At 52.2% G+C, this 24,810-nt stretch overlaps 1 protein-coding gene across 2 annotated transcripts in view; it reads left to right on the top strand.

Annotated features, from left to right (window-relative positions):
• Positions 1-4,991: 4,991 nt before the first annotated feature.
• The window catches only part of Lmf1 (lipase maturation factor 1), an 85,987-nt gene continuing 66,168 nt past the window's right edge, over positions 4,992-24,810 (top strand). Inside the window, exons 1-3 of one of the 2 annotated variants that reach the window (XM_006978805.4) lie at positions 4,992-5,202; positions 15,573-15,882; positions 18,491-18,501. In XM_006978805.4, the coding sequence (XP_006978867.1) occupies positions 5,010-5,202; positions 15,573-15,882; positions 18,491-18,501 (514 nt within the window). In that variant the 5' untranslated portion in view covers positions 4,992-5,009. Of the gene's footprint in view, positions 5,203-15,572; positions 15,883-18,490; positions 18,556-24,810 lie in introns of both variants that reach the window. The other variant, XM_076578130.1, reaches the window with a different exon arrangement.

Genomic DNA, 24,810 nt, shown 5'->3' with positions numbered 1-24,810 from the left:
GCTAGTCCCTCAATAGGATGGTCATCTCTATTCTGAGCTGCTGATGTCGGTACCTACCCCTCTCTGCTGCCCCACGGTCCATCTCTCAGACCTACCGGAGCAGTTCTCCTGCCATACCACATTTGCCCACTCCTGTGTCATGCCCTCTTGCACTGTGTGTCCCCGGCCTGCCTCTGGCTCCGGGGAGGGGTGAGCATGCTCCCTCCAGCCTAGCAGCATCTTTGGTGTTTGATGGCTCTTGGGACCCCCTGCTGGGATAGTCTCGGTTTGAAAGGATTCTGGAAAGGGGTTGTATTTTAACCCAGGCAGTGGAGTCCAACACTTATCTTCTGCAACGTGACAGGTGTGTGCAGAGGCCAGAGACGTGTTGGGAACAGCTTTCTACTGCTTTGTCCCGTTGCCTCTGGTGCTCCTGGGTCCCCGAATTTCAAGTTGGACTCCCTCCTTCACCCTATCAGGGCCCTGGGTGGAGCTGACTCCCAACAGTATCCAGAGGGTCTTGGTACTTCCTCCTTGGCACAGAGCATTTGGAAGTCAAAGCCATCCTCAGTAGGGTCCCCAGGGTGCTCAAGCAGCTTTTCCTGGGTGGAAGTGAACCCCATGCCGCCCTCAGCAAAGGTGTCAGCATCTGTTGCTGGGATGGTGAAGTCTGGTGACAGAGTGTCAGCATAGGCTAAGCTGGACTTAGGCTCATTCTGACACTAGATGCTGGATCTCCAGCCCCATGCCTGGTGCTCATGCTGGGGACCCCACATCACCCTGAACCTAGCCTTTCCCCATCACCTACTCCATGCCAGAATCCTGTGAGTACTGAACTTCCCGGAAATGAGAAATGAGGGTCTGGAGCAGACGTTGGCGGGGACTCACTTGGTTCCAGTGTTCATCCTCTCAAGCTCCACTCCTCCGATCCGGCAAGGCTTCCTGCCCATCCATGGTGTCCACAGTGGCCACTTTACTCAGCAGAACCCTGTTTCCGGAATAAACAGTACAGCAAATGGTGACTTAGAATAAAAACGTAACAAAGTAGTCCCTACAGCCCAAACCTCTTCTGCCATGATTGAAAGTTCCAGATACCTATCAGTGCCCTGGGGCAAATTAAACACACCACTAAATGGCTTTCGGCTGTCTGGTTTGCATTTGTTGCCCTGAATGTGGTGAGGGAGGTTTCAGTTAGGTCGCAGTAGGGCATACACTGTGGTTTGGGCTGTTTGTTGGGCAGCATTCGTGGCTGATACAGTGAGTGGCAGTACATACAGCTCTGTGGGCAGAGTCCAGCCCATAGGCCTCTGGGTTCTGACCTCTGGGCTGGGGCTTTCCAAGAATTCTCCCAGTTCGGAACACAGCTCAGAGCTGTGTTCTGCCATAGCGCCCTACCCCAGACATTTTACTTCCATGCTAGCTTGAAGTCACAGCTGCTGCTGGCACTCAAGGCCTCATCTCCCTGGGGTTCAGGGGGAGCTGAGGGTGCAGTAGAAGAGGTACAGCAGCCAAGAGAACAGCCACTTGTGAGTCACAGCTTCAGTCCAGCCAGCAAATGGCAAGACACCTGCTCACTGCCGCACCTGCTGGTCTCTGACGGGTTTTGGCCAGTGGACAGTCTCTGGGGGGGGGGGGGCGGGGGGGGGGGCGGGGGGACCAGCCCAACTGACCACTCTTCTAGGAGAAGGCAACAGATGTGGAACCTGCCCCGCTTCCACAAGCAGACTTCAAGACATGAAAAATTGGGGTAAATGAAGGGTGCACAATTATATTCAGCCCAAGCTGGGTTCTTGGGGAGCCAGAGACAGCTGCGCCTGCATGTCAGGGACAATGGCCCCGAGACAGTGGGGACTGCTGGGCTGGGGTGCCTGGGGACAGCTGGACGAGGTGCTGACAGGGGGCTCATTCCTCTGTGAAGCCGTCCCACAGCTGCTGGGAGAGCTGCCAGCTAGCGGCGGGCAGTGTGCCCCGTCCCCATCCCCATCTCAGCCACTGTGCTGGAGGCCTCAGGGAGCTAGGGCACAGGATCCACTAGGAGCGGGTGAGCCCCGAACCTCCAGAGACACCAGCCGGGGCCTGAGCTGGCAGTCCCTCTTGGCCCCCTCCCCACTTTCCCGCCCTGTTTCTGGAGCTCTTTGCCAGAATCCCCAGGGTAGCCATTCCTCATCTTAGTTCCCTCTGGCCTGCCAGCTTGACTGTTTGTGTAGTTTTTGGCTAAAAGTGATGTTTAGAAGCCTGCGTCACGCTGGTGGCCTCTAAAGGGACAGGAGCAAATCTCAGGGCCCCCCGGGGCCCTCTCCTGTACATGAGCCTCCAGCTGCCTAGCTCTGTCTAGGTTTTGCTTTCTATGTGGAGCACAGCTGAGTGTAGATCTAGGAGCTCAGCTGCCAGATGTTCAACACACACACACACACAAAGTGTGGTATAAGCCACAACTTACTCTGACAAGTAGGAGCGGTGCCTTCTAGGTGATCGTGAAGCATCCCACTTAAGGGGCTCATTCATAGTTTTTGTTTACTTTTTTAAAAAAATTTCATTGAAGCTAGGTATATATCTGTGAAGCGATGTACATCTGTGATTCTGATTCTGGGGAGACAAAGGCAGGAGGATGGCTTTAAGTTCAAGGCCAGCCTGAGCTACATAATGAGACTTGCATCGAGAGAGAGAGAAAGAAAGAAAGAGAGAGAGAGAGAGAGAGAGAGAGAGAGAGAGAGAGAGAGAGAGAGAGAGAGAACTGAAATTCACATAAACCAAAGGATTCAGGGGCACATAGGACATTAGCATGTCATGTATCCATCTAATTTCAAAGCACCCCAGAAGGCGTCCCCCCCATGTCCCTTTCTCTCCCCCACCTCTTGAAACCACGGTTTCATCTTTCATAATGCAAATGCCTCTTCTACAGGTTTCCTACAACGTGTCTGACGTGTCTCCACTCGAGGATTTAGAGTCCATCCATACGGCAGCATGTTCAACTTCATTCCTCATTGTGGGTGAATAATACACCAGTGCTGTTTCAGTTTTTAAAACAGAGTCTCACTGTTCAGCCCAGGCTAGCTCAAACTGGCTGCAACCCTCCTGCCTCACTCAGCACCGTCAGTACTGGGATCACAGGTATGCACCATCATACCCAGCTTCCCGGTGTACTGCTTATTAAATTTGGGTCAGAAATAGGCAAGACTCTAACCTCTGCTTGGCTCAACTCTGCCCTGTGTGACCTGCTTGAAAGCCAGTTCCAGACAGCATCCCAAGAAGGCAGGCCAGGGGCAAGAAACTTGAGCCACCGAGGACATGAGTTAGTTCCCTGCAGACCCTTCAGCTGGCCTCGCCCACTGTGGGCAAACCCAGGGAGGAAGCCTAGAGCTGAGTCCCAGCCCCAGCTGGAGCGCTGGATGCTGGAACAAGAGGGCCATTTTATGCTCTGCACAATGCCCCATTGTGCCCTTCTGCAGGGAGGACAATGTTACCACTGCAAGGGGAAGCTGAGGACAAAGAGCCCTTTGTGAGGATGGTCCCCACCTGAGCAGCAGCACCCAGGGTCAGGTGTGACCTGTCCTTCCTCTCCTTCCATCCCCTGCACAGCGCTGGCTTCCAGAAATTACCTGGGGAAGTTGTGCAGGCCTGAGCTGCCTTCCCTAAATGCCTCAGCTGGCCCATCCCAAGCCTGGCACATGCCAGTGAGGAGGGGCAGGGGCAAGGGTTCCTATGGAAGGACCTGGATACAGGATACATAGGTTTCTTCCTTCAGTCTCTCAAGTTTTGAGATCTTGGGCAGATGCTGGCCTGTGGGAGGCCTGGCAGGTGGGAAGTATTTGTATTATCCATTGCAACATCTGTATGGAGCATACTTCACAGCTGGGCTCCCAAGGGAGTGTTTCTGAAGAAAAATAAAAGGAAACTAAAAAAAACCCAAACACTTTATAGATGTATTTATATGCTAGTACTCCAGAATCAGGGAGACTGGAGGCTGGGAAGAGTCCCAGCAGCTGCACCCCAGTCCTGACCCAGGAGAGGCTCACTGTGGGTATGGAGGGAATCAACACTAATAGGTTGTTGGACCATGCAAACATTGGTAATTTATATGTCAAAACAGCAGGAGCAAAAAGGAGATACTAAAGACAAAGTATTAAAAATAGTAGAGATAATTCGCAGAGGCACACGATCTTTAATAGGTAAAGAGCTCTGAAAGATGAATAAAGGAAATCCTGCAGCTACACCAGCTGTTCCCGAGAGGCCCGTAGTTTGCCTGAGGCCCCCTCGGGCTGGTGGTGCCATGGCCTGGCACACACCTTTTCTCCTCTGCCGCAGAGCACCTCTCCAGTATCATTTGTGTGCAGGGCCTGAGTGGCCCCTCACATGAAAAAGGAGAGTTGCTACCAGGTACTGTAATACCAGTACCGAGGAAAACAGAGTCATGAGGACTGTTTGTTGTCGTTGAAATGACAGTTCAAGGCCACTATGAGCTCCTAAAAAATTAGTAAATAAAACATAAAAGCAGAGTCGCAGGTGTGTCTCCTGGGGATTCTGCTCAGGCCATTGGTCGGTAAAGTCTTCCCCTTCTGACTCCTTGATGGCCCTCTGGCCACATACATCGCTTGAGATCCATTCTCAGATCCTTGGAGGAGCGCCACTTGTCTCCTGGGGTCTTTGAGAACCATAGAAAAGGAGATTTAGGTAGGACAGGAAGCTGGAGGCTCCAGGCTGATTTTCAGGCTTGTTCCCGTTTCTGTCTGTATACTTCGCGCCTTCCTGGGCGGCGGGCAGCCTGGGAGCGCAGGGTGAAGGACCTGCCCTGCCGCTGCCACAGGCCTGGCCTTCCCTGCTGCAGAGTGAGGATCCACAGGCTCCTTCCAGGCGCTTCTTCCCCTGGTGCCTGATGCTCTGCACACGCTTGAGCTACCACGGAGACGCCCACCGCTAGGCGAGACCGCCCAGAGAGGGCGTGGCGCGTGGGCGTTGGCTGCAAGTGGTAGGCGTGTCGTCCAGGGGAGCATGTGTCACTTTCCAGAAGTGGGGGCGGGACCTCCGTGCGCATGCGCCCAGATAGCCTGGTAATGGCTGCGCCCGAGGGGTCGCTGAGGAAACGGAAGGTCGGAGATGAGGATCAGAGTCCGGCGTCGCCACCCACTCCTGCTCGCGATCCCGTGGGCTCTCCAGCCCGGCTGCGCACTGGCACCTTCTGGCTGACCAGAGTCGTGCTCCTGCAGGCCCTCGCTTTCATATACTGTGAGTGTCCTGTGGGCGCGGGCTGTCGCCGGCATCCTGTGACCTGTCCCAACCCCTGCTCGCTTCCGGACTCCTGCTAGCCCCTCTGTACGCTTCTGGGACTCTGCACCACCCCAACAATCCTGCCCTTCTGTGAGCTCCTGGACCCCGCCTTCTTACTTCCCATTCCATGGGTGCCTAAACTTAGGTCAGGTCCCTCGGCACGTCCTTGAGACCCCCAACCCCACCTGGCTCGACACAGCCCCACTGAGCACAGGTTAAGAGGCGAAGGCATCCCCATGCACTCCTGCGTTCTCCCTGGGAGTGGTGAGAGACAGTGCTATGTAATTCTGTTCCGAAGGCCTAGGGGAGATGAGGATCTAGCCTGCAACTTAGACATAGCCTTGGCACTTTTGCCTTGTGCCAGCCGCCCCCGGCACTGGACCCAAAGGTGGTGGTGCAGCAGCCCCAATTTGGACATCTTGGAAGGGCACCTGGCAAAGGGCCAAGGGTCTAACCAGATTCATTGGCAGGGTAGGTGTGTGTACCTGCTCCCGAGGCTCAGCCAGGTCAACTCTGGAAGGACTCCCAGGTTCTGCCTAGGTTCTGGCTCTGCGGGCCTGCAGAGCCGATTGCAATGTCCCACACATGCCTAACGTCCCACTCCTGAGCCTGAGGAGTCCTTAGGAGCCTCCTTCATTTCAGGAAAAGCAGAACCCAGAGAACTGGCGCTCATGCTAATGTTTTTCTTTTCCGTTTTGTTTTGTTTTGAGACAGGGTTTCTCTGTGTAGCCCTGACTGCCCTGGAGCTCTGTAGACCAGGCTGGCTTCGAGCTCAGAGAGATCTGCCTGCCTCTGCCTCTAGAGTGCTGAGTTTAAAGGTGTGCACCACTGCACTGGACACTGAGGTTTCTTTACTATCAGCTCATCCGTTATTCCTACCCACAGAGAAGTGGGCCAGGAGATGTCATACAGGGCCAGCTCTGAACGACTCACTGTAGGTGAAGCCTGACTCCCCAGCTGGTTGAGAGCCTGTCCTGCTTACACTGGGCCTGGCCTTCCTGTGGCTATCATACATAGTTCATGCTTAAAACCTATGGACAGCTGGCTGGTGGAAGCAGCTGTGGATTTCAAATCCTCACCTTGATTCCTAATACCCAGGGGGTGGCCCTGGGACCATGGGAACACTGGTAGACATAGCCTAGCCTTTATTAAGGAGGGCAAAGGTAAGGAGTGCTAAATAAGTCCCCAGGGCCAGAGCAAGGCTGGAATGGCAGTGCTTGACAAGCCAGTCACCCTGCCTGGCTTGTGCATGGTGCACATTGGCCATTTTTAAGAAGAGTCACCTCTGAGGCTTTTTGCTGTGTCCATGTGGCTCTCCTATGGAGGAGTCAGGTTCATGTGCATTTTTGTGTGGCAGCCTGGCCACTTCCTAGGGCAGAGAACTAGAGTTCTTAACCAGATGGTCCCTGTGGGGTTGTCTGCCTGGGTTCCACTCATTCTCTCTAAAGTTAGTGGAAAAAATACCCAGACTTCCGTTGTTCTATCCCATGCAATCCTAAGGAATCATGGGTAGGTTAGTACTGGCACCCTCAGAGCAAAATGAAGGGAGTCTTCAAGATGGATATTGGAAAGCACAGTGGTAGCTGGTGGCTTTGGGCTGAGGACGCTCCGCTGCAGAGAGACTCAGAGGCTCTTGGGTGAGCAGGTGCTGCCTTTGGTCAACACAAGAGCTTCAGCTTGAGGCAAAAGGCAGAGATCTCCAGCTGCTGCTCAGCATGTTTGTGTGATGTCCTTTTCTTTCTTATCCCGTGTGTACCTGAGGTGGATGCACTCTTTAGGTTTCCATCTTCCTGTGTTATGGTTTTCTTAGTAGTTGTGATGGCCCTGGGCAAGCAGCAGTCCCAAATGTAGTTGCTTCTAAAAAGTTCTAGCTCTCACTGGACTATGAGCTATACTCTGAGGTCCCTTCAAAGTGATAAGCAGTCCAGCTATTTCGCCTGAATGTTGATTTGGCAATTCTTCTCCTATGGATAGATTTGTAATTAAATACAGCCAAGTGCTTTCTGAGATTTCCCCCTCTTAGGAGAGTGGGATCTACAGGTCTTTCCTTATGCATATTGTGTCAAATGCATCCGCTGCCTATAATCCCTGCACTGGAAAGGCAGAGGAAGAGAGTCTGGAGTCTGAGCCCAGCCTGAGCTACACAGTAGCAAGACTCTGTCAGAGATAAATAATAAAGACTTTCATGAAGACGTTGGTCAGAAAACTGGATGAGTAATAATAGCACTGTGTGGCCTGCCAGTGATGCCTCAAAACCAGACCCAGAGGCAGCCTGGTAGCCCCAGGCTCGTGCACTCCACCTGGTGTGTGAGTCCTTCCACGGCAGTCCCGGTGTGTGCGAGCGGATGGCAAGGGTGAGCTCCACAAGGGCAGGTGTGCATAACTCCATCTCCCAGAGCGGCTGCAGCGGGAAAACCGTGGAAGCTGAGGCGTGTCGGTACTTGAGAGCAGTTCTCCTGCAGGGACCGCCCAAGCCACTTGAAGATTTGCTTGTCACCCTGAAAAGTGGCCTCCAGTCCCCCAGGACACTCGCCCTGTTGAGCAGGCACTAATGTGTCAACTGCTGTGCACCTCATTCATGCATCACAGTGTGTGTGTTTGTCCGTCCAGTGACATCATTGTGACCCACATGGGAGAGAATGTATTCAATGTTTGGCTCAGTGAGCTGTATCAGGCTTTCTTTTTTTGGACCACCACCCAGCTCCCAAATCATGACATGGAAACTTATTAGTTGTGCATGCTCAGCCATATCTTACATTTGTCCCGCTAGCTCTTATAACTTAACCTGTTTCTCTCTTTTCATCTACGGTTTGCTTCAGGACTTCTTACCTTTCTTTTCTTCTGTATATCTTTCTTCACTGCTTCTTGTGTCTAGCTGCTTGGCTTCTGGCTGGGGTGTGTCCTTCTCTTTTTCCTCCTCCCCTTCCTCCTCCCCCTCCCCCTCCTCCTCCTCCTCCTCTTTCTCCCCTTTTTTCTTCTTCTTTTCTTCTCCTTCTGCCTAGATTTCTCTGTCTAGTTGTTCTCTTTGCCCGCCAGCCCCCCCTATTGCTCTTCTACCTAGCTATTGGCCATTATGCTTTTTTTTTTTTTAACAGTTAGAATGGGCTTTATTAGAGAGAAGAGGGGATAGGACTGAGAAGCCAGGCCTGGCAGAGGGACGGGGCAGAGCAGACAGCTGAGAGGAAACAGAAAAAAGGGGCCATTATGCTTTTTATTAGACCAATCAGGTGCTTTAGGCAGGCAAGGTGAAACAAGTGTAACACATCCTTACATTGTTAAACAAATGCAGCAAAAAACGAATGTAACACACCTTTACACAGTTAAAGTAGGAGTCCTCAGCATAAACACATTAACACATCTCTACACAGTTAAATAGTCCACAACAGTCAACAGCTGTGCTGTGGGTGGCAGGCCCTTGGCTTCAGCTCTGCCCTCCCTTTACTGTCCCCAGGGACCAGGTCTTGTGCACCAGGCTCGCTCCTGAGCAGTGTCTTTCTTGAACCCTAAGGAACACCCAGGAGGCCCAGGCTGCAGAAGGGACACTGGGAAACTGATGAGATCCATCTCCTGCTGCTCTCAGAAGGGCGGGTTCTGGACATGAAGACTCATGGGACAGGACTTGCCAGCCTCAGCTGTGAGATTGCGGTGTCTGGAGTGTGGGGCAGTGCTTATTCTGTCAACCTATTGCTCTCCCTGAGTGTGATGAAGACACCAAGGGCAGGAACTAACTGTGGAAGTGACTGGAACCCTGACCTGGCATAGGCATAGGTCTCAAGTATTGGTCATGAGTGCTCCTTGCAGCTGCTTGCCCACTTGTCCTCATTTCCACATGGTCCCAGCCGAAGAGAGGAAAACAGAAAGCAGCCTTGATAGCCTGTCCTCTTGGTTCTTGGCATTCGTGGGCTGTACCTCTTTCCACTTCCGGGTAGCACAGGCCTGGAGTCAGACTCCGCTTGTCCTACTATGTGCTTGGAAGGTAGACACCACCCTCTGTTCCTAACACTGAGGGAAGGCGTTTGGGCCTGCAGTGCTAAGGCCTGGGGTTTAGCCACTGTCAGCAAGAGCGGCAACAGACAGCGTTATAGCAGGGGGTCTGAAAAGGAGAGAAGAGAGATGCCTCATTTTAGCGCTCTCTCTCTCTCTCTCTCTCTCTCTCTCTCTCTCTCTCTCTCTCTCTCTCTCTCTCTCATAGACAGAGACACACAGACACATACAGAGAGAGAGAAAGAGATTGAAAGAGCGAGCGTCTGCTGCAATTGAACCCAGAATCTCACTAGGGCATGTTTCCACCTAGGAGGTCTTTGCAGGCCTTCCTTAAAAGTGATTTGGGCTTTCCTCCTTGGGAGCTGGGCATGCCCAAGAGTAGGTGCTTGGTTCTGCTCTGAGGTCTTGGGCGTTTGAGGTGCTCTTTCTCTTCCCTCTCAGCTGTTCAAGGAGGTGACACTCACACAGGGCTTCCTATTTGCAAGCCCATTTATTGCCATTGTTTCCTGGTAAGTAAGTGGTTTCCTGTGCTGCGTGTCTTAGGGCCACTTTTTGAAAGCGATGAACGGGGGGTACCAGATCTCCTTTCTCTTCTATACCCCGAAAAGGACACTCAGTACTGTAGCCTCCCGGCTGAGGGCTGTGCATGGAAAGCGGTGTGTGTGCCCAGTGGGGTGAGGATGGTGCTTGGGTGAGGTGACTGAGCAGGTGTCTTCTCCACTCCCTCTGCCTGCAGATGCACCTGTGTGGCAATCTGCTGGAGGTTCTTATACCTATGCGTGCACCCATGCGCACATCATCTTGCTGGTACAGAAGAAGCTGCTGTTGCCCATGTAGCTATGGGCTGTGTGTATCTTCTGAGCTGCCTGGAGAGGCAGTGGCAGGTGGACGTGGACCCTTCTGCTCTATGGTGAAGGCAAGGGCATGGGAAGCCTTGTGCTGGGGCTCTGGTACCTCCAGGAGCCTCCTGGACTACAGGATATGGAGCCCAGCTCTCATACTTCCAGGTACTGAGTCACTGGTAGCTGGCTTTGAAGGAACATTGACTTAGCCAATGAACACACTGTGGACTCGCAGAAGCCAGGACCAACCTGGGGACCCTACAGCATCAGTTCTGTGTCTCTTTGGTCCCCTTGTTGGTATCTTCCAAATGTCCTCTTGGTTGACCATGTGGAGCAGTCCTGGCCACATGCTCTGTGGAACATGTCTCAAGTTGGCTCTGTCCAGTGCTTCCTGCTGGTTAGACTTGAGGTGATAGGTTTGGGGAAGATTCCTACACTGTAGAGTTTTCTTGTCACACTCACCTGACACCCACACTATTCTGTGTCATCTGGTCAAGGTGTGTCTGCCAGGCATGTATCTCTGCTGGTCTCTTAGTTTATACCCAAGGGAAGAGGGACCCCATCCCTGATTAAGGAGGGATACCTGCAGTTCCTCCTTGGGGTTCCTCTGGGAGGCAGAGGTGGATCTTCAGTGTCTTCACAGAATGAGTGCATTGCTGAGCACTCCTTCGTGTCTGGCTTATGCCTGTCTATGCTCCCGAGCACTTGGTGCCCTCACTATCTCCGCTGTGATCACTGGTGACTCTTCCCTTGCGTGTGCCTCCTGCCTCTCATGTCCCTTTCAGTTGCTGGGGTGGCCCCTCATTTTCCAGCTTACAGCTCTGAGTCTCTTCTGGTCTCCTGCCCAGCTCTGGGGCCAGTTGCTTTTCTAAGAAGCCCCGTGACATGGGAAACCCCGGGGCTAGCTGTTAGGTCCCCGCTGCCACCTTCATGGTGGGCAGAGCTGGTTTTGGTATCACCAGGGCATCATGCACATATGTGATTGCCTCTGTCCCACCGTGAGTGCACTAAAGAGTGTGCTAGCCTCTGGTTGGCACATGGGCCGTGCTTAGCCTCACCTCTGACCACCTGAGGCTGTGTGCTCCCCCTTTGGACCCACACCCTGCGGCGTGTGCTCGCTTAGACTCCTGGGGACAGAGCTAGCCGGAGCACCACCCTGGCATGACTCCTTTGTCCTTGTCCCTGAAGACATCAAGCCGTTCTCTATCAGGAAGGTCATATCGAACATGTGTTAGGGTGTTGGCTCTCCTAGTCTGAGTCCACCTCCCCCACTGGCTTGCCTCAGCACCCTGGTTGTTTTTTTTGTTTTTCTGAGTCTGTGTGCTAATACTGTCTTGTGGTTTTGACAGACGCGTGCTGCTGTCTGTCACCACAGTGAAATCCCCCTAGTGTAGGTGGGCAGCCACTTCACGCCCATCCCCCAAACCCGCTGTAATCCTGTTTCTGCCTCTGTCGATGGCTCTGCCTTTCCCAGGATGCCTTGTGTGGAGAGCCTTACAGTCTGCAGTCCGTATAGACTCTTAACTGAACAAGCTGCATTTACTGTCCATCCATGCGTTGCTAAGTCAGTAGCTTCTGCATCTTTACCCAGGAGTGCCATCCCACTCTCTGAATGGGGTAGTTTATTGCCACCTTGAGAGGCATCTTCACTGTGTCCAGTTCTTAGTAATTACTAACAGACTACTCTGAACATATTGTGGAGCATCATGATGGGTCGTACAGGCTCCATTGGTCTGCGTTTAACTGTACAGGACCCGGCTTATCTTCCAGAATAGTGACTCTGTTATTTTGCACTCTCTCTGCCCAGGTGATAATAAGCAATCCTGAAGTCCAGAGCACTTGTATGGCCAGGTTTTTCCAGATTTCGGCCTTTTGGTTGGTCAAATTAGAGACTGTTTCATGTATCCTGGCCTTGAACTTCCTATGGCTGAGGCTGATCTGCCTCTGTCTCCCAAGTGCTGAGGTTACAAGCATGCACCACCATGCCCAGAACCTCACTGGTTTTACTGGTGTTCCCCCGTGATGGTGGCACTGCACACATTTTCCTGCTTGCTTGTCATATGTGTTTGTGCGCAGCAGACAATCTCGAGACCTCTTCACATCTTTTACTCCGTTTGGATTTTCCTCCTGCCGTGTTTCAGGGGTTCTTTAATGCGAATCCTCTATCAGATATGTGGTTGCAGCGTTTCCCTCCAGTCTGTGCCTCCTCTCCTCATCTCCTTTGAAGTTGCTTTTGCACATTTAAAGTTTTTTTATTTTCATGAAGTCCACGGACTAAGTATTTTATCTAAAAATTTTGCTGCTGAACTTGAATCACATAGACTGCCCCTTCCTCTCTTTCCTTTTTTGTTTTCTGAACTCACAGTTAGTTACATCAGTGCTGGATGACAAGCATGAGCCACCAGGCCCAGCCTCAATGTTCTTTTATATTTGCTTCTAATAGTTTGGCTTTTATCTATATTGCATTTGGTCTGTGGACTTTTGGATTTTTGTTTTTGTTTTTTGAGACAGGGTTTCTCTGTGTAGCTTTGGAGCCTGTCCTGGATCTCACTCTGTAGACCAGGCTGGCCTCGAACTCACAGAGATCTGTCTGCCTGCCTCTGCCTCCCAAGTGCTGGGATTAAAGGTGTGCACCACCACTGCCCAGCATTGGATGAATATTTATGTAAAGTGTGAAGTCTGAGGCCATCTTTTTGCACATGGATTTGGTATTAGCTTGCTTTTTGTACTGTCACATGGGCCTGGGTATGGACGAAGGTTGCATTTTGCTCAGTTTAGGGGCTGAAAGTAAGCACACTGTGGTAGTAGCTCTGGTGACCCCCGCCCCGGCCAAGCCATCTTTGAATGGATAGCACCATGATAACATCAGAGAGCTGACTCTTGTGGGACAAGAAGCTAGGGTGATGGAGTGGGGATAGTCTAGTGAGCTTCTGCTAGGTTCCCCATCTTAAAGGCCCTCCAATACTGCCACACTGAAGAATAAGCCTGCATCTGAGGGAAGGAAGTGTTGGGGCAGTTGGTCCAGCTGCAGCTGTTGTGATCTTGGTGTGTCTACTTCTGGGCCCTCTGCTCCCCTCCACTGATTCTGTGGTATCATCCTCACCATCATCACCATCATATCATCATCATCCTCACCATCATCATCATCATTGTCATCATCATCATCATTATTTTACCAATTCTCCTTATCTTGATAAGTGTAGATTTGTGTAGTGAGTCCTGGAGGTGGTTAACCTGGATGCCACGGCTCTATCCCTCTTCTAATTACTTCGGCTCTTCTGCTTCCTTTGCCTTTTCATATCCACTGTTACAGTCAGCTTGTCAAAATCTGCAGGAGAGCTCACTACTTGATTGAGATTGTTGACTTGGTGGGTTCAATGGAGAGTGCCGCTCTCTGCTCCAGGGACATGGTTTAGCTCCCCGTGCATTCTGACACTTCTTTCTTTCTCCTGTGTCTTGAAGTTTTCCACAGATGGAACCATCGTGTGTGTGTGTGTGTGTGTGTGTGTGTGTGTGTACATACATATATATATTTGGTCTTTCAAGACAGGGTTTCTCTGTGTAGCCCTGGCTATCCTGGAACTTGCTCTGTAGCCCAGGCTAGCCTCCAGAGATCCACCTGCCTCTGTCTCCCAGGTGCTGGGATTAAAGGCATGGGCCACCACCGCCCGGCTCCTTTTTTCCTCTCCAGACTTAGACAATGTTGCTCATTGCTTGTTTCTAAGAACACAGCTGACTCTTCTGGCCTGACCTTATGTCCTATCCCATGATCTTGATAACTCACTTTTTATTTCTAACAGTTGCCAGGTTTGTCTTACTTTTGTAGGTCCTTTGGGTTTTTCTACATAGACCATCTTTTGTTAGTAAAGACATTTCTTCCTCCCCTGTCTGTATATCATTTATTTCAGTCCTCTCTCCTTTTCTCTCTCTTTATTCTGACCACCCCCCCTACACATTTGGCACACACAATTTGGGCGCCTCAAAGAAATGAAAGTGCCCCGTGGAGGGTGGATCCTAGAAATGGACTCCGAAGGCTGAGCTTGAGTTGCACCGTTAACACCTCATGAGTGGCCCAGGCCGCTGGCCCTGGGGAGCAGTGCTGTGGATGGAGCCAGGTCACTAGGACCTTCCATGACGGCTGACGCCAAGTGCTCACACACAGCCAGGCGCAGGCTTACGGAAGCAGTGCCAGTGTGCTTGCTTACCCATCGTGTGAGAGCAGACATGGCATGCATGCGTGCACACAGCATGCCGGCTTCCAGAGCCTCCAAGGTCCTGAGAGGGTGTGTGCTGCTTGTGTGTAGCTTGGGCGCTTTGTTACTTTTCTGTTGTTGTGATGAAACACTGTGACCAAGGCAACTTATAGAAGGAAGTGTTATATTTGTGTTATGGTTCCAGAGAGCTAAGAGTCCATCGTGGTGGGGAGGCCTGATGGCACAGGATGGGCGTGGCCGCAGGAGCAAGAAGCTGAGCGCTCACCTTCTCCGGGACAAGCTAGAAGCAGAGAGTGTGGACTGGAAATGGTGTGAGGCTTTTAATCCCAGAGCCTGTCCTGAGTTCATCCTTTCTCCAACAAGGCTGTACCCCCTAAACCTCCCTAAATAGCACCAACAGCTGAGAGCTGCGTGTTCAAATACCTGAGACTATAGAGGACATTTCTCATTCAAACCACACAGGGGCCACGCCATGTATGCAGCCTCCTGTGAAAAACATGCACTGCCCCTGAGGGCCTTTCCTGCTTCTGTCTTCTTATGTCTGTGGGGCTGTTTCCTGCTTCTGTCTTGTCCTGGTTGGTTTTTATTGTCAACTTGACTTAACCTCGGGTCACCTGGGAGGAAGGAATCTCAGTGGCAGAATTGCTCATGAGACTGACCTGTGGGCTCGTCTGTGGGGCACTGTCATGATTGCTAATTGATCTGGCAGGGCCCAGCCCGCTGTAGGTGGTACCATCCCAGCGCAAGTGGCCCTGGGCTGTGTTAAGAAAGGTAGCGAGTGTGAGCCAGAGAGCAAGCCTGTAAGGAGAGCTCCTTCACTGTTCCTGCCTGAGTTTCTGCTCTGACTTCCCTCAATGACGGACTGTGACCTGGAGTCCAAGCTGAAATAAGCCATTTCCTTCCTTAGGTTACTTTGGGTTGTGGTGTTTTTCACAGCAACAGAAAGCAAACTGGAACATTCTTTCTTATGTCTAAAGAGCCATTTCCTCCTCATATACCATTATGTCCATAGGACTGTTACCTCTTCATATCCCGTTACCCAAAAGGGCCTTTTCTCCTGTGCCCATGGGGGCCTCTTCTTGCCTGTGTCCCCTTGTGCCCATGGAAATCGATGGCATTCATGTCCACTTGTGCCCATGGGGGCCTATTCCTACTAATGTCTCTTGTCCTCATGAGGGCCTATGAAGCATCTCCTCTTCCCACAGGGACCCAGTTCCTCCTTGCATCCCCTGAGCCCGTGGAGGGGTAGCCTGCTCCTACTCACAACTCCTGCATTTCTGTCTTCCAGTTGTGGCCTTCTTGGTGGCCTTCAATCAGAACAAGGCCCTCATCGGTGACCAGGGCCTGCTACCCTGCAGACTGTACCTGAAGAATGTCCAGCAGTACTTCCAGGGCAGGATCGACTTGGGTGCCTGGAGCTATGCTCCGACCATCATGTGGCTGTTGGACTGGTCAAACATGAACTTCAACCTGGACCTTCTTGCTCTTCTCGGGCTGGGCCTCTCATCCTTTGTCCTGGTGACTGGCTGTGCCAACATGATACTCATGGCTTCCCTCTGGGCCCTCTACATGTCCCTGGTCAACGTAGGGCAGATCTGGTAAGTAGAGCCTGCCACTTAACCCTATGGATGTACACCTACCTCCTGGCTACTGAAGTGCCAGGGTGAGCTTGTTCAGGGGTGTATTATTGAGCACTTAGGCCTTTGTAGAGGCTGCTGTTACCACTCAGGTGGCTTTTGTCTTTGGGGAATAAAGTGTGTGATTGTGCTTGGAGATATATATCTTCTTGAGAATATGCTCCAGTCTGCTTGAGCCATGAGGTTTGAGGAGACAGAGACAGAAATCACTGGGCAGCCAGTGGGAACATGGATTTTGGAGGGACTTGACTTTTAAAACATCACCCTTCTACCTCACCCAAAGAGTCTTACCAGCCTATGCCAGACGCCACCCTGGGGCCATGGCTCAAACCTTGCCCTGATGGTGGCCCTGTAGGACTAGAGGTGTTGATGGAGCTTACAGGGCCACCAAGGCCAGAGAGATTATGGACCAAACAAGGGCATGCTGGAGAAGTCCATGGTGGTGGCGATCAGTGTCTGTGTGGCCACATGGGAAATGGATTGAGGGGGTTAGCACCTGTATTGGTTAGTTTTCTCCTGGCTGTGACAAAATTCCTCATAAAAGCAACTTCAGCAAGAGCAGGGGAGGGGCAGGCCCGATGGAACTTTCAACCCACGGTCTCAGCTAGGCTGGCTGGCCAGCAAGCTCTGGATCCGCCTGTCTCACAGTGCTGGGGTTCTAGACACCTGCAGCTGTCCCCAGCTTTTCCTCGGGTCCTCATGCTTACAGAGGAAGCGCCCTTACCCACTGAACCACCTCTCCAGCCCCACCCCTGGGCCCTTCCCCAGTCTCTGTTCAGGGACAGCCCTCATTGGAGACCCTCTCGCATAGGGTGTTCCTTGGCTTAGCAGTGAGTATGAGCTGGCAGGTGTGCTGTCCACTTCAGTATGTCCTCCATGGACATGCAGTGGTGTGCTCAGGGGATGCGCTCACTGCTTCCAGCATCTGTGGTCAAACAAACGAACGCAAACACAAACGGCCACCACCAAGCCGTTGTTATGAGAACAGCGTGGATGTCTGCCAGGCTGGGAATCCCTTGACACAGTTTCAGAACCACCAGGCTCGGAGCCCACTCAGCAAGCCCAGACCCCAGGGCCAACCTCAGGCTCTCCCTTTCATTTGCACACATTCCATTCAGTTTTTCTCCTTTATTGAGATGTAGCTCATACACTGTAAGGTTTAACTAGTTACTGTGTACAGGTCAAGCTGAGCATGGCAGTATGGGCCTGTAATCCCAGTGCTAGGGAGGCTCCGGTCAGACGGGAGAACCACAAGTTCAGAACAAACCTGGCCTGCACAGTGAGTTCCAGGACAGCCTGGGCTAGAGAGCGAGACTCGGTCTCAAAATGGAATAAAACAATTAAAAAATAAATTTTACAAGTCAGTGGTTTTATGTATGCAGGGTTCTAAAAACCTTGCCACGGAGTTTAAGCCATCCTCATTACCACACGAGAACCGTGTATCTTAGCCTATCCAGTCATTCCTTCATCAGCCCTTGGTGACCAGTAACTGTTTTCTGCCTATGGCTTTACATTTACACCCATGGTGCTTAAACGCCCCAGGCATTTCCTGTGGGTGGCTTTATGTCTGGCGTTCCCCCCAGCATGGTGTTGGAGGGCTCATCATGTATGACCTGTATCAATGTCTTTCTTTCACGATAGAGTAGGTAGGTGTCCATGCTTGATCTAGATGGCAGCCGGGTGGGGGTGGGGGTGGGGACATTGGGAGTGCAGCTCAGTGGCAGAGGCTTGCCTAGTGTCTTAGTCTCTGTCCTATGCTGTGAAGGGACACCACAGCCCTGGCAACTCTTAGAAGAGAAAACATGTAATTGGGGACTCGCTTACAGACGCAGTGGTTTAGCCCAGTGTCATTCTGACGGGAAGCCTGGCGGCATGCAGGCAAGCGCTGGTGCAGCAGCTGAGCACTACATCCTGATCTGTAGGCAGAGGGTGAGAGAGAGAATGACCTGGCATGGGCCTTTGAAACCTTATGCCTACCCCCAGTAACCCCGGTGACACACTTCCTCCAACAACAAGTCCACACCTCCTAATCCTTATAATCCTTTCCAATGTTGCCACTCCCTAGTGACTAAACATTCAAATAGCTAAGCCTATGGGGGCCATTCTTATTCAAAGCACCACACCTAACATGTGTGATGCTCTGGATTCCAGCAGCAGAACACCAAACATCTGTCAGTGTGACTTCCAGGTAAAGGACACAGTGGCCGCAGAGCCTACCACATTCCTTGGACGGAGCCCCCCTGCCAGTGATTTATGACAGGGCAACCTTGAGCTTCAGATCCTGGGGCATCACACTTGCAGGGGCCATTAATGAGAATCAGTCTTCATACAGGAAGGACAGATCTTGCCTCTGCTCGTTCTGCAGTGTCTTTTGCTGGTCTGCAGGCCTTGTCCCACTCACCCAGCTTTGCCTGCTCAGGGCCTGGCGGCTGGTCCTCCTGGAGGCAGGTCCTCCCAGCAGTGCCCCGTGGCCCACACTGCCCTGAGCTCACAAGGGTTCCGTTCATACTAGCTTAACGTAGAAAACCAAATCAACGTCTTAACGCTTTTCTTTTTGTGTGTGTTTCAGGTATTCTTTTGGTAAGTGACAACCATGCAGAAAAACCTCTGCGAGGGCTTGCCTTGTGTGTTGGGGTATGTATCTCTGTGCATTTCGGGGGGGCCGTACCTCACTGTTAAATACTTGCTGCTATCGCATTGCTGCTGGCTCTGTGGGGGTGGGGGTGGGGTTCCACAGAGTTTGTTAGCAGGCTGGCCAGCCCTGAAGGTCGGCTCTGGTAGAGTGGATGGCTAGGGTGGGTTGGGACTGGGGACTCCCAGGTGAGGTACTGGGTTGCCTGTAGCAACCGCACTGCATGATAGTGGAGATGCTGGGGACTGGAGAGCTGGCTCAGAGGTCGAGTGCACTCACTGCTTTCGGGGAAGAACCAGGTTTGGTTCCCAGCACCCACATGGAGGCTAACAACCACCTCTAACTCCAGGTCCAGGGGATCCAGTGTCTTCTAGCCTCCGTAGGCACTGCATGTATGTGGAACATAGATAATGCATACAAGCAAAACATTTATACATGTAAAATAAAAATAAGTAAATGTTGGGGGAAAATGGCTGGGTGTGGTAGTGCATGCCTATAATCCCAGCACAAGAGAGACAGAGGCAGGTAGGGCTCTGTGAGTTCAAGGCCACCTGGGTGTCCATAGCAAATTCAGCCCCCCCCCCCCCGCCCCCGTTGCATAGTAAGACCCTGTCTCAAAAGAATAAAATAAAATAATGGAGATACTGAGGGTACGACCAGAGAAGGCACTTGGAGGAAGTGCAGCAGGTTCCTCCCCACGTGTGTCTTACGAGTGTCCTATGGCCCACTGAGCCGCGCAGAGGTGTGTCCATAGAAAAGGGCGCTGGTAGCTAACTAGAGCTGCCTTTCAGGTCCTCCAGCCCATGCCAGCTGACAATCACTGGAGTGTGGCTGAGGGCGGCCCCCAAGTGTCAGGGAGCCTGAGAATCTGGGGACGTACGTCTGTAAATTGACCTAACTCTAAAGTCCAGCAACAGAAGAGGAGACAACTGGACTTAGCCTTGCATACTGAGTGTGTGGCTTCAGCCATGAGGCCTGAGTACCCAGTCGGTGTCTGACCTATGTTCTTAGCCTCGCGTACTGAGTGCTCCGTGCAGAGCTGAAAAGGGAGATCCACTGGGAAACATGAGGGCATCAGTCTGCTGCCGCTGTTTCCCCTCATCTTTAGTTCTGAGTAGGCAGATAGCTGTGAAGAGCAAAGCTGTTCCAACTGTGCTGATAAGGCTTTTCCCACGTAGCCAAGGTAGCCAAGGGCAGTGTCAGCCGGGCTGCTCAGCACACAATGGGTCCAGGATGTTCATATCTGCTCCTTGTTTCTTGTATCAAAGTCCCCCAGAGAACCCCGTGTTCTCCGGTGCCTCAGGGAACAAACCCTCTTTTCTTAGTGAACCTTGCTTGTCTGAAATTGCAACAAGGTTACTCTCTCTGGTTATGAATGTTGAAACCTTGAGGCCCTGACTCCTCTATCTGGATGGGATCCCTGCTCCTTGGTGCAGAAGACTCTGACAAATACTGGTAAAATCAAGCCCGAGGCACTCTGGGTGCTCACTGCTAGCACTCCTTGGAGCTGAGGCTATGTGGCAGGGCAGACATGATGAGCAGAGGCAGGTGCTCCACACATCTTCAGGCCTGTGCTTGGCAGTGGCTGGCCCACCTTGAGGTCTGGGAAGTGGGGTATCCCCAAGGTTCTAGGCACATATTGTGGGGGAGGTGAGATATAGAGGGATTTGGGACCCCGGAGCCTGTGATGTCACTGAAGTCCTGCCTTCCATCTTCTCCTTTGCTACCCCAGAAAACAAAGCCCGTTTGGGGAGGTAGCACAGGGCAGGCGTCGGATGCACTGGGTTCAGACTTTTCTGGAGGAGCTGGAATGATTGCTTAGTGGTTAAGAATACTGGCTGCTCTTCTGGAGGACCTGGGTTCAATGCCCAGCACCTGGGGCTCACAACCATCAGTAACTCCAGTTCCAGAGGATCCGATGCCCTCTTCTGGCCTCCATGGGCACTGCACACATATACACAGACACACATTCTGGGCAGAATACCCATATGTATAAAATTAAAGACTCTTCTGGAGGCGTCTCTTCTCCAGCCCTGTGATGCTGCCCACTGGAGCTGGAGTCTCCCAGTGAGCACTGCTCATCATCCTAGCTGTATGTTCTTAATTGTATCAGTCCTCTCCATTTCACAAGGAGGCTTTAGTGAACCGAGGGCCGCAATGTGGAGCTGCTGCTAGTGCTTCTCTGCGGGGCTTTATTACCTGAATGGGAGTTTGAAATGCCCTGAGCTTCCAGAGCCTCATCTCTCCGTGTGCATGAAGTCTGTATTTGTATCTGTTTGTCTATTCATTTCGAGATAGACTCTGTGCCCCATCCTGTTTTCAGACTCCTTATCCTCCTGCTTCAGCCTCCCAAATGCTAATGACAGGCAGGCGCCACTATGCCTGGATTAACAGGAATTTATTATGTTGAAATGGAATCAGTACAAATGTCCATCCCTTAGTCTCACCAGCCACCCTTGGAGTGCTTGGCAGCTCTGTGGTGCTGAAAGGTGTGAACTCTAGAAGAGTCTTTAGATAGGGCTTCGTGGAGGGCAACCTCCATTCAGCTAGCAAAGGGGTGCTTCGGGCACCCCTATTCTTGGGCAAGGGTGAGCAGTGCCTCTCTGGCCAGGGATGTGGAGGACTGGTCTCTTCTGCACACATTGCCACCATCAGTGACAGGATTCTGGCTAAGGAGCCTAGACAGTGAGGTCCCGTTTCTAGTGCCTGCCTTCATCTCCGACAGTCAGTTCCTGAAAACACTCAGTTCTTATCAGCAATTTTTGGCGGTCTCTTTCAGAGGCCCCCTTTGATTGTGGAAATTTGGGGTTCTGCTCCATCACCTCCCACCATCCAGTACTCCCATTCCTGCACAGATGCAGTTCCTGAGTGAGCTAAGGGTGTGTGCTGGTGCTGGGTCACCGGGAGCGCAGGCCGTTGGTCGTCTGCTTTGTATTCTTTACTGCTTTCGGTTTGCCTTGGCAGCATGCAGATCAAAGGCTGAGTTCGGAAAGGATTCATCCCGTGCCCTGCAGATGTAGGATTCTTCTGTCCCGGTGGGAATGTGCTTCCTGATGTCCCTTCACCTGGCCTCTGGAACTCGCACTGTCCTGTGCTTTGGAAACTGCTGTAGTCTGCCAGGCTGAGCAGCAGGGCTTCAGGTCTCCTGAAGGACGGGGCTGCTCTTGGCAGGCGCCATCCCAGCACACACAGTACCCAGTGTGACTGCTGTCCCCAGCCTGATGGCTGTCCCTCAGCATGACTGCCGTCCCCAGCTCATCCGCTGTCCCTGGCATGGCCACTGTCTGCCCTGGGTTCCAGGCCATGCCAAGCTCTGTGTGCAGTGTGAAAGAGTTTATATAGAGAGGGCTATAACCTTGTCTCCAGGCCTTGAGTCCTATGTCCCATCCTCTGGGTTTCCTCAGTTTGATTCCCAGACCGACTCCTCCTAGGGCTGGGCTGTGGGGGGCCGGAGCGACGGTATGGCTACTCTGACTCCAAGGGCGATGACGGGAAGAGCGTGGCCTGCTGTAGGAGCCACCCGTTGAGAGACTGGAGAGATCCCGTGAGGGACTCCAGCCAAGCAGCATAGCTTCCTCCAGCCTGGCTCTTGGGCTATACTGTGTGGTTGGTCTTCCAGGCCTAGACAGGCAGTCAGGAAATCTAGCATATTCCAGAGGCCTTTGGAGTGTTTTAGACCACAAAAACATTTTGTAAGTTCTTTGTGTTTTCTGTGGTGGTGAATGGGGTGTAGGCCTTGACCTCCAAATAATGCCCGACAGTGTAACCCACACTTCCTGTTCTCTCTGCCTAGACCCCTTGGGACACTGGCTTTGGTCTCACTGTCTCTAGGCCACACTGTCTCTGGTGACCGTAAAGAACACGGGGACCAAGCTGCTGTTGGGTGTAGTACTATGAGAGCCTTGTGCCTCAGGAGCTCCCATCAGGCTTAGGGGGGGGGACTAGAAACCTTCGGTGTCCCTTGGGCCCCCACCACAGTGCAGGGCAGCACATGTCTAGGAGTCTAAGGATCTCCGGGGTGTGAAGGCCCCTGGGACTCAGAAAAGGGTTCTAGAAGACCCTGTGCCTTCTGTGTTCCAGTGTGATACAGTCAGGATAAGAATTGGACACTTTAGTGTCTGAACGAGTCTGAGCTCCTTCAGTTCAGCAAGAAGCTGCACTGATAAGTGATTAGTTTGTCCTCAGCTGATGAGGACAAGGACAGAAGTTCTGCTGTGTCAGCTGCCTGGGCACAGTGTCCAGGCACAGGGACCCACAGAGGCATCTGCCTCGGATCACACGCAACCCATTAGCTGTAACCACAGCAGGAGTGTGGGGACAACTTTAGAGCATGCACCCCAAGGAAGGGGCAAGCCAGTGGGCAGGCCACAGGGGAGAGAGGCCAGGGGTCTGCAGGAAGCTGATTGGCATGTCAACAACCATGGCTCCCATGCAGCCCAGGAGGGCCCAGGCTGCATTGCAAGAATGGTACTCAGAGATTACTTCGTGAATTCTGCTCTTGGCCACCATATCTGTAGTCTTTCCAAGTGGATGCAGCTCTTAATGACTTGGGGAGCTTTGTTCTTGCCAAGTGGAGGGTTCCCTCTCCTGTCAGCCCGTCCTTGGCAGGCCCTGGGCTGCATGGGATGTTTATATGGCTGGGACACTCGAACCTGGGTGTTTCCCTTCATGGCAGCACCTCCCGCCAGCCGTTGTGAATTAAATGCCCCATGTGACCCTTCACCCTTGCCGCTCTTAAATTCATGCTTTAAAAACAGCTTAATGAGGGGTTTACTGGCCCAATTGGAAGTTTTTATTAAGACCCATTAGTGAGGGAGCAGAGGCCGCCTGCAGGAAGTGATTAGCACAGTGGCCCAGCCCAGCAGGTTCCATGAAACTGTTTCCAGACCCGTGGCTGACACTGCAGTGGCCTGCGTAACCCTCTGCTGCAGTTTCTAGTCCTTGTTCTCTGCCCAGTCCCAGTGCTCAAGAAAGCAGTTTCCCTAATTAAGTTACCCTCACCGTCAGAGGCAGCCTCGATGGCCTGGCCAGCCCCGGCTCACAAGCCGCCATCAGCAAGCCAACCCTGTCTCCTTCCTGGGGCCTGTCTCTGTTAACTAAACCTCTCGGTGTGTCTCTAGGGGAAGAACAGCCTCATAGAACTCATTTCCGGAAAATGTCAACTCAGGATGACAGCAGGCCCTCTGTCCCAATACCATGTCCGGTCACATCCTTCACGGGAGCCCAAAAAAAACCTGGTTCCACCTTGTGAGGGCCACTGTGGGGCGTGTTGGCCATGGACTGTCTCAATCAGCCATTCGGTAGTGGCCTAGGGTCAGTGTCTACCCAAGTGGGGACATAAGATTCTATTCTCCTCTCCCTCTCTGTGTGTCTCTTCCTTCCCTCACTCACTCCCCCTCCCTGTTCCTGTCAACCCCCCACCCCATTAAATCTAGCGAAAATCACTAACTGAATCTAATAGAAAATGTTTCCCTGTGTGATGGCTCCTGCCTTTAATCCGAGCAGTCTGGAGATTGAGGCCATGAGGAATGCTGAGTTGCAGAGTGAGCCCCTGTCTCAGAACAAACAAACAAACAAACAAACAAACCACGGCTAGGGATGTATCTCCGTGGGTAGAGTGCTTGCCTAGCATCTGGAAACCCTGGGTCTGAAGCATGCCTACAATCCCCACACTCTGGAGGTGGAGGGAAGTTCAAAGCCGGAGTCATTTTGAGGCCAGCATGGGCTACTAAGTCTGTGTTCCTTACTCTCTTTTGCTCACTCTGGGTCTTGCCTGGCATCTGTAGCTTCCACTTCCAAAACATGGTTCCCTTTAATGAGCAGAGTTCTGAGACACTGAAGAAAGAGCTGTTTCGCTTGAGTCCTGAGGCCGCTGGGTGGGTTTTATCTGCAATTCTTCTAGCTTGCCCCTTAGTTTGATTTTTGTCAGATTGTTTGGAAATGGGGGTGTCTGTCTGGTCCTGACTTTCCCACCAGGGTAGAAAGTCTCCATCCCGTCAGTCTCAAGGACAGCAGAGCCCGGTGGACTTGGTCTAAGTCTCCTGTGATAAGGATCTGTCTGACTTCAAGCTTGTTCCTTTTGGAGCTACCTGTGGTTGCTGAGTGGCCTCACTCCCCAAGCTGTCTGTCCGTCTCGCTCTCCGGCACACCACCTGTCCATGTCACTCTCCACATAATACCCATCTTTGCTTGGTTCTCTTCCGCTCCCCGTGGACAGGACACTTGGAAACTCTCTCTTGTGGTCTTGAAAGAACTGG

The sequence above is a fragment of the Peromyscus maniculatus genome, chromosome 8 (genome assembly GCF_049852395.1).
Source record: "Peromyscus maniculatus bairdii isolate BWxNUB_F1_BW_parent chromosome 8, HU_Pman_BW_mat_3.1, whole genome shotgun sequence".
NCBI lineage: Eukaryota > Metazoa > Chordata > Mammalia > Rodentia > Cricetidae > Peromyscus > Peromyscus maniculatus.
The sequence above is the reverse complement of the archived record's forward strand: the minus strand, read 5'-3'. Positions and strand labels throughout refer to the sequence as shown.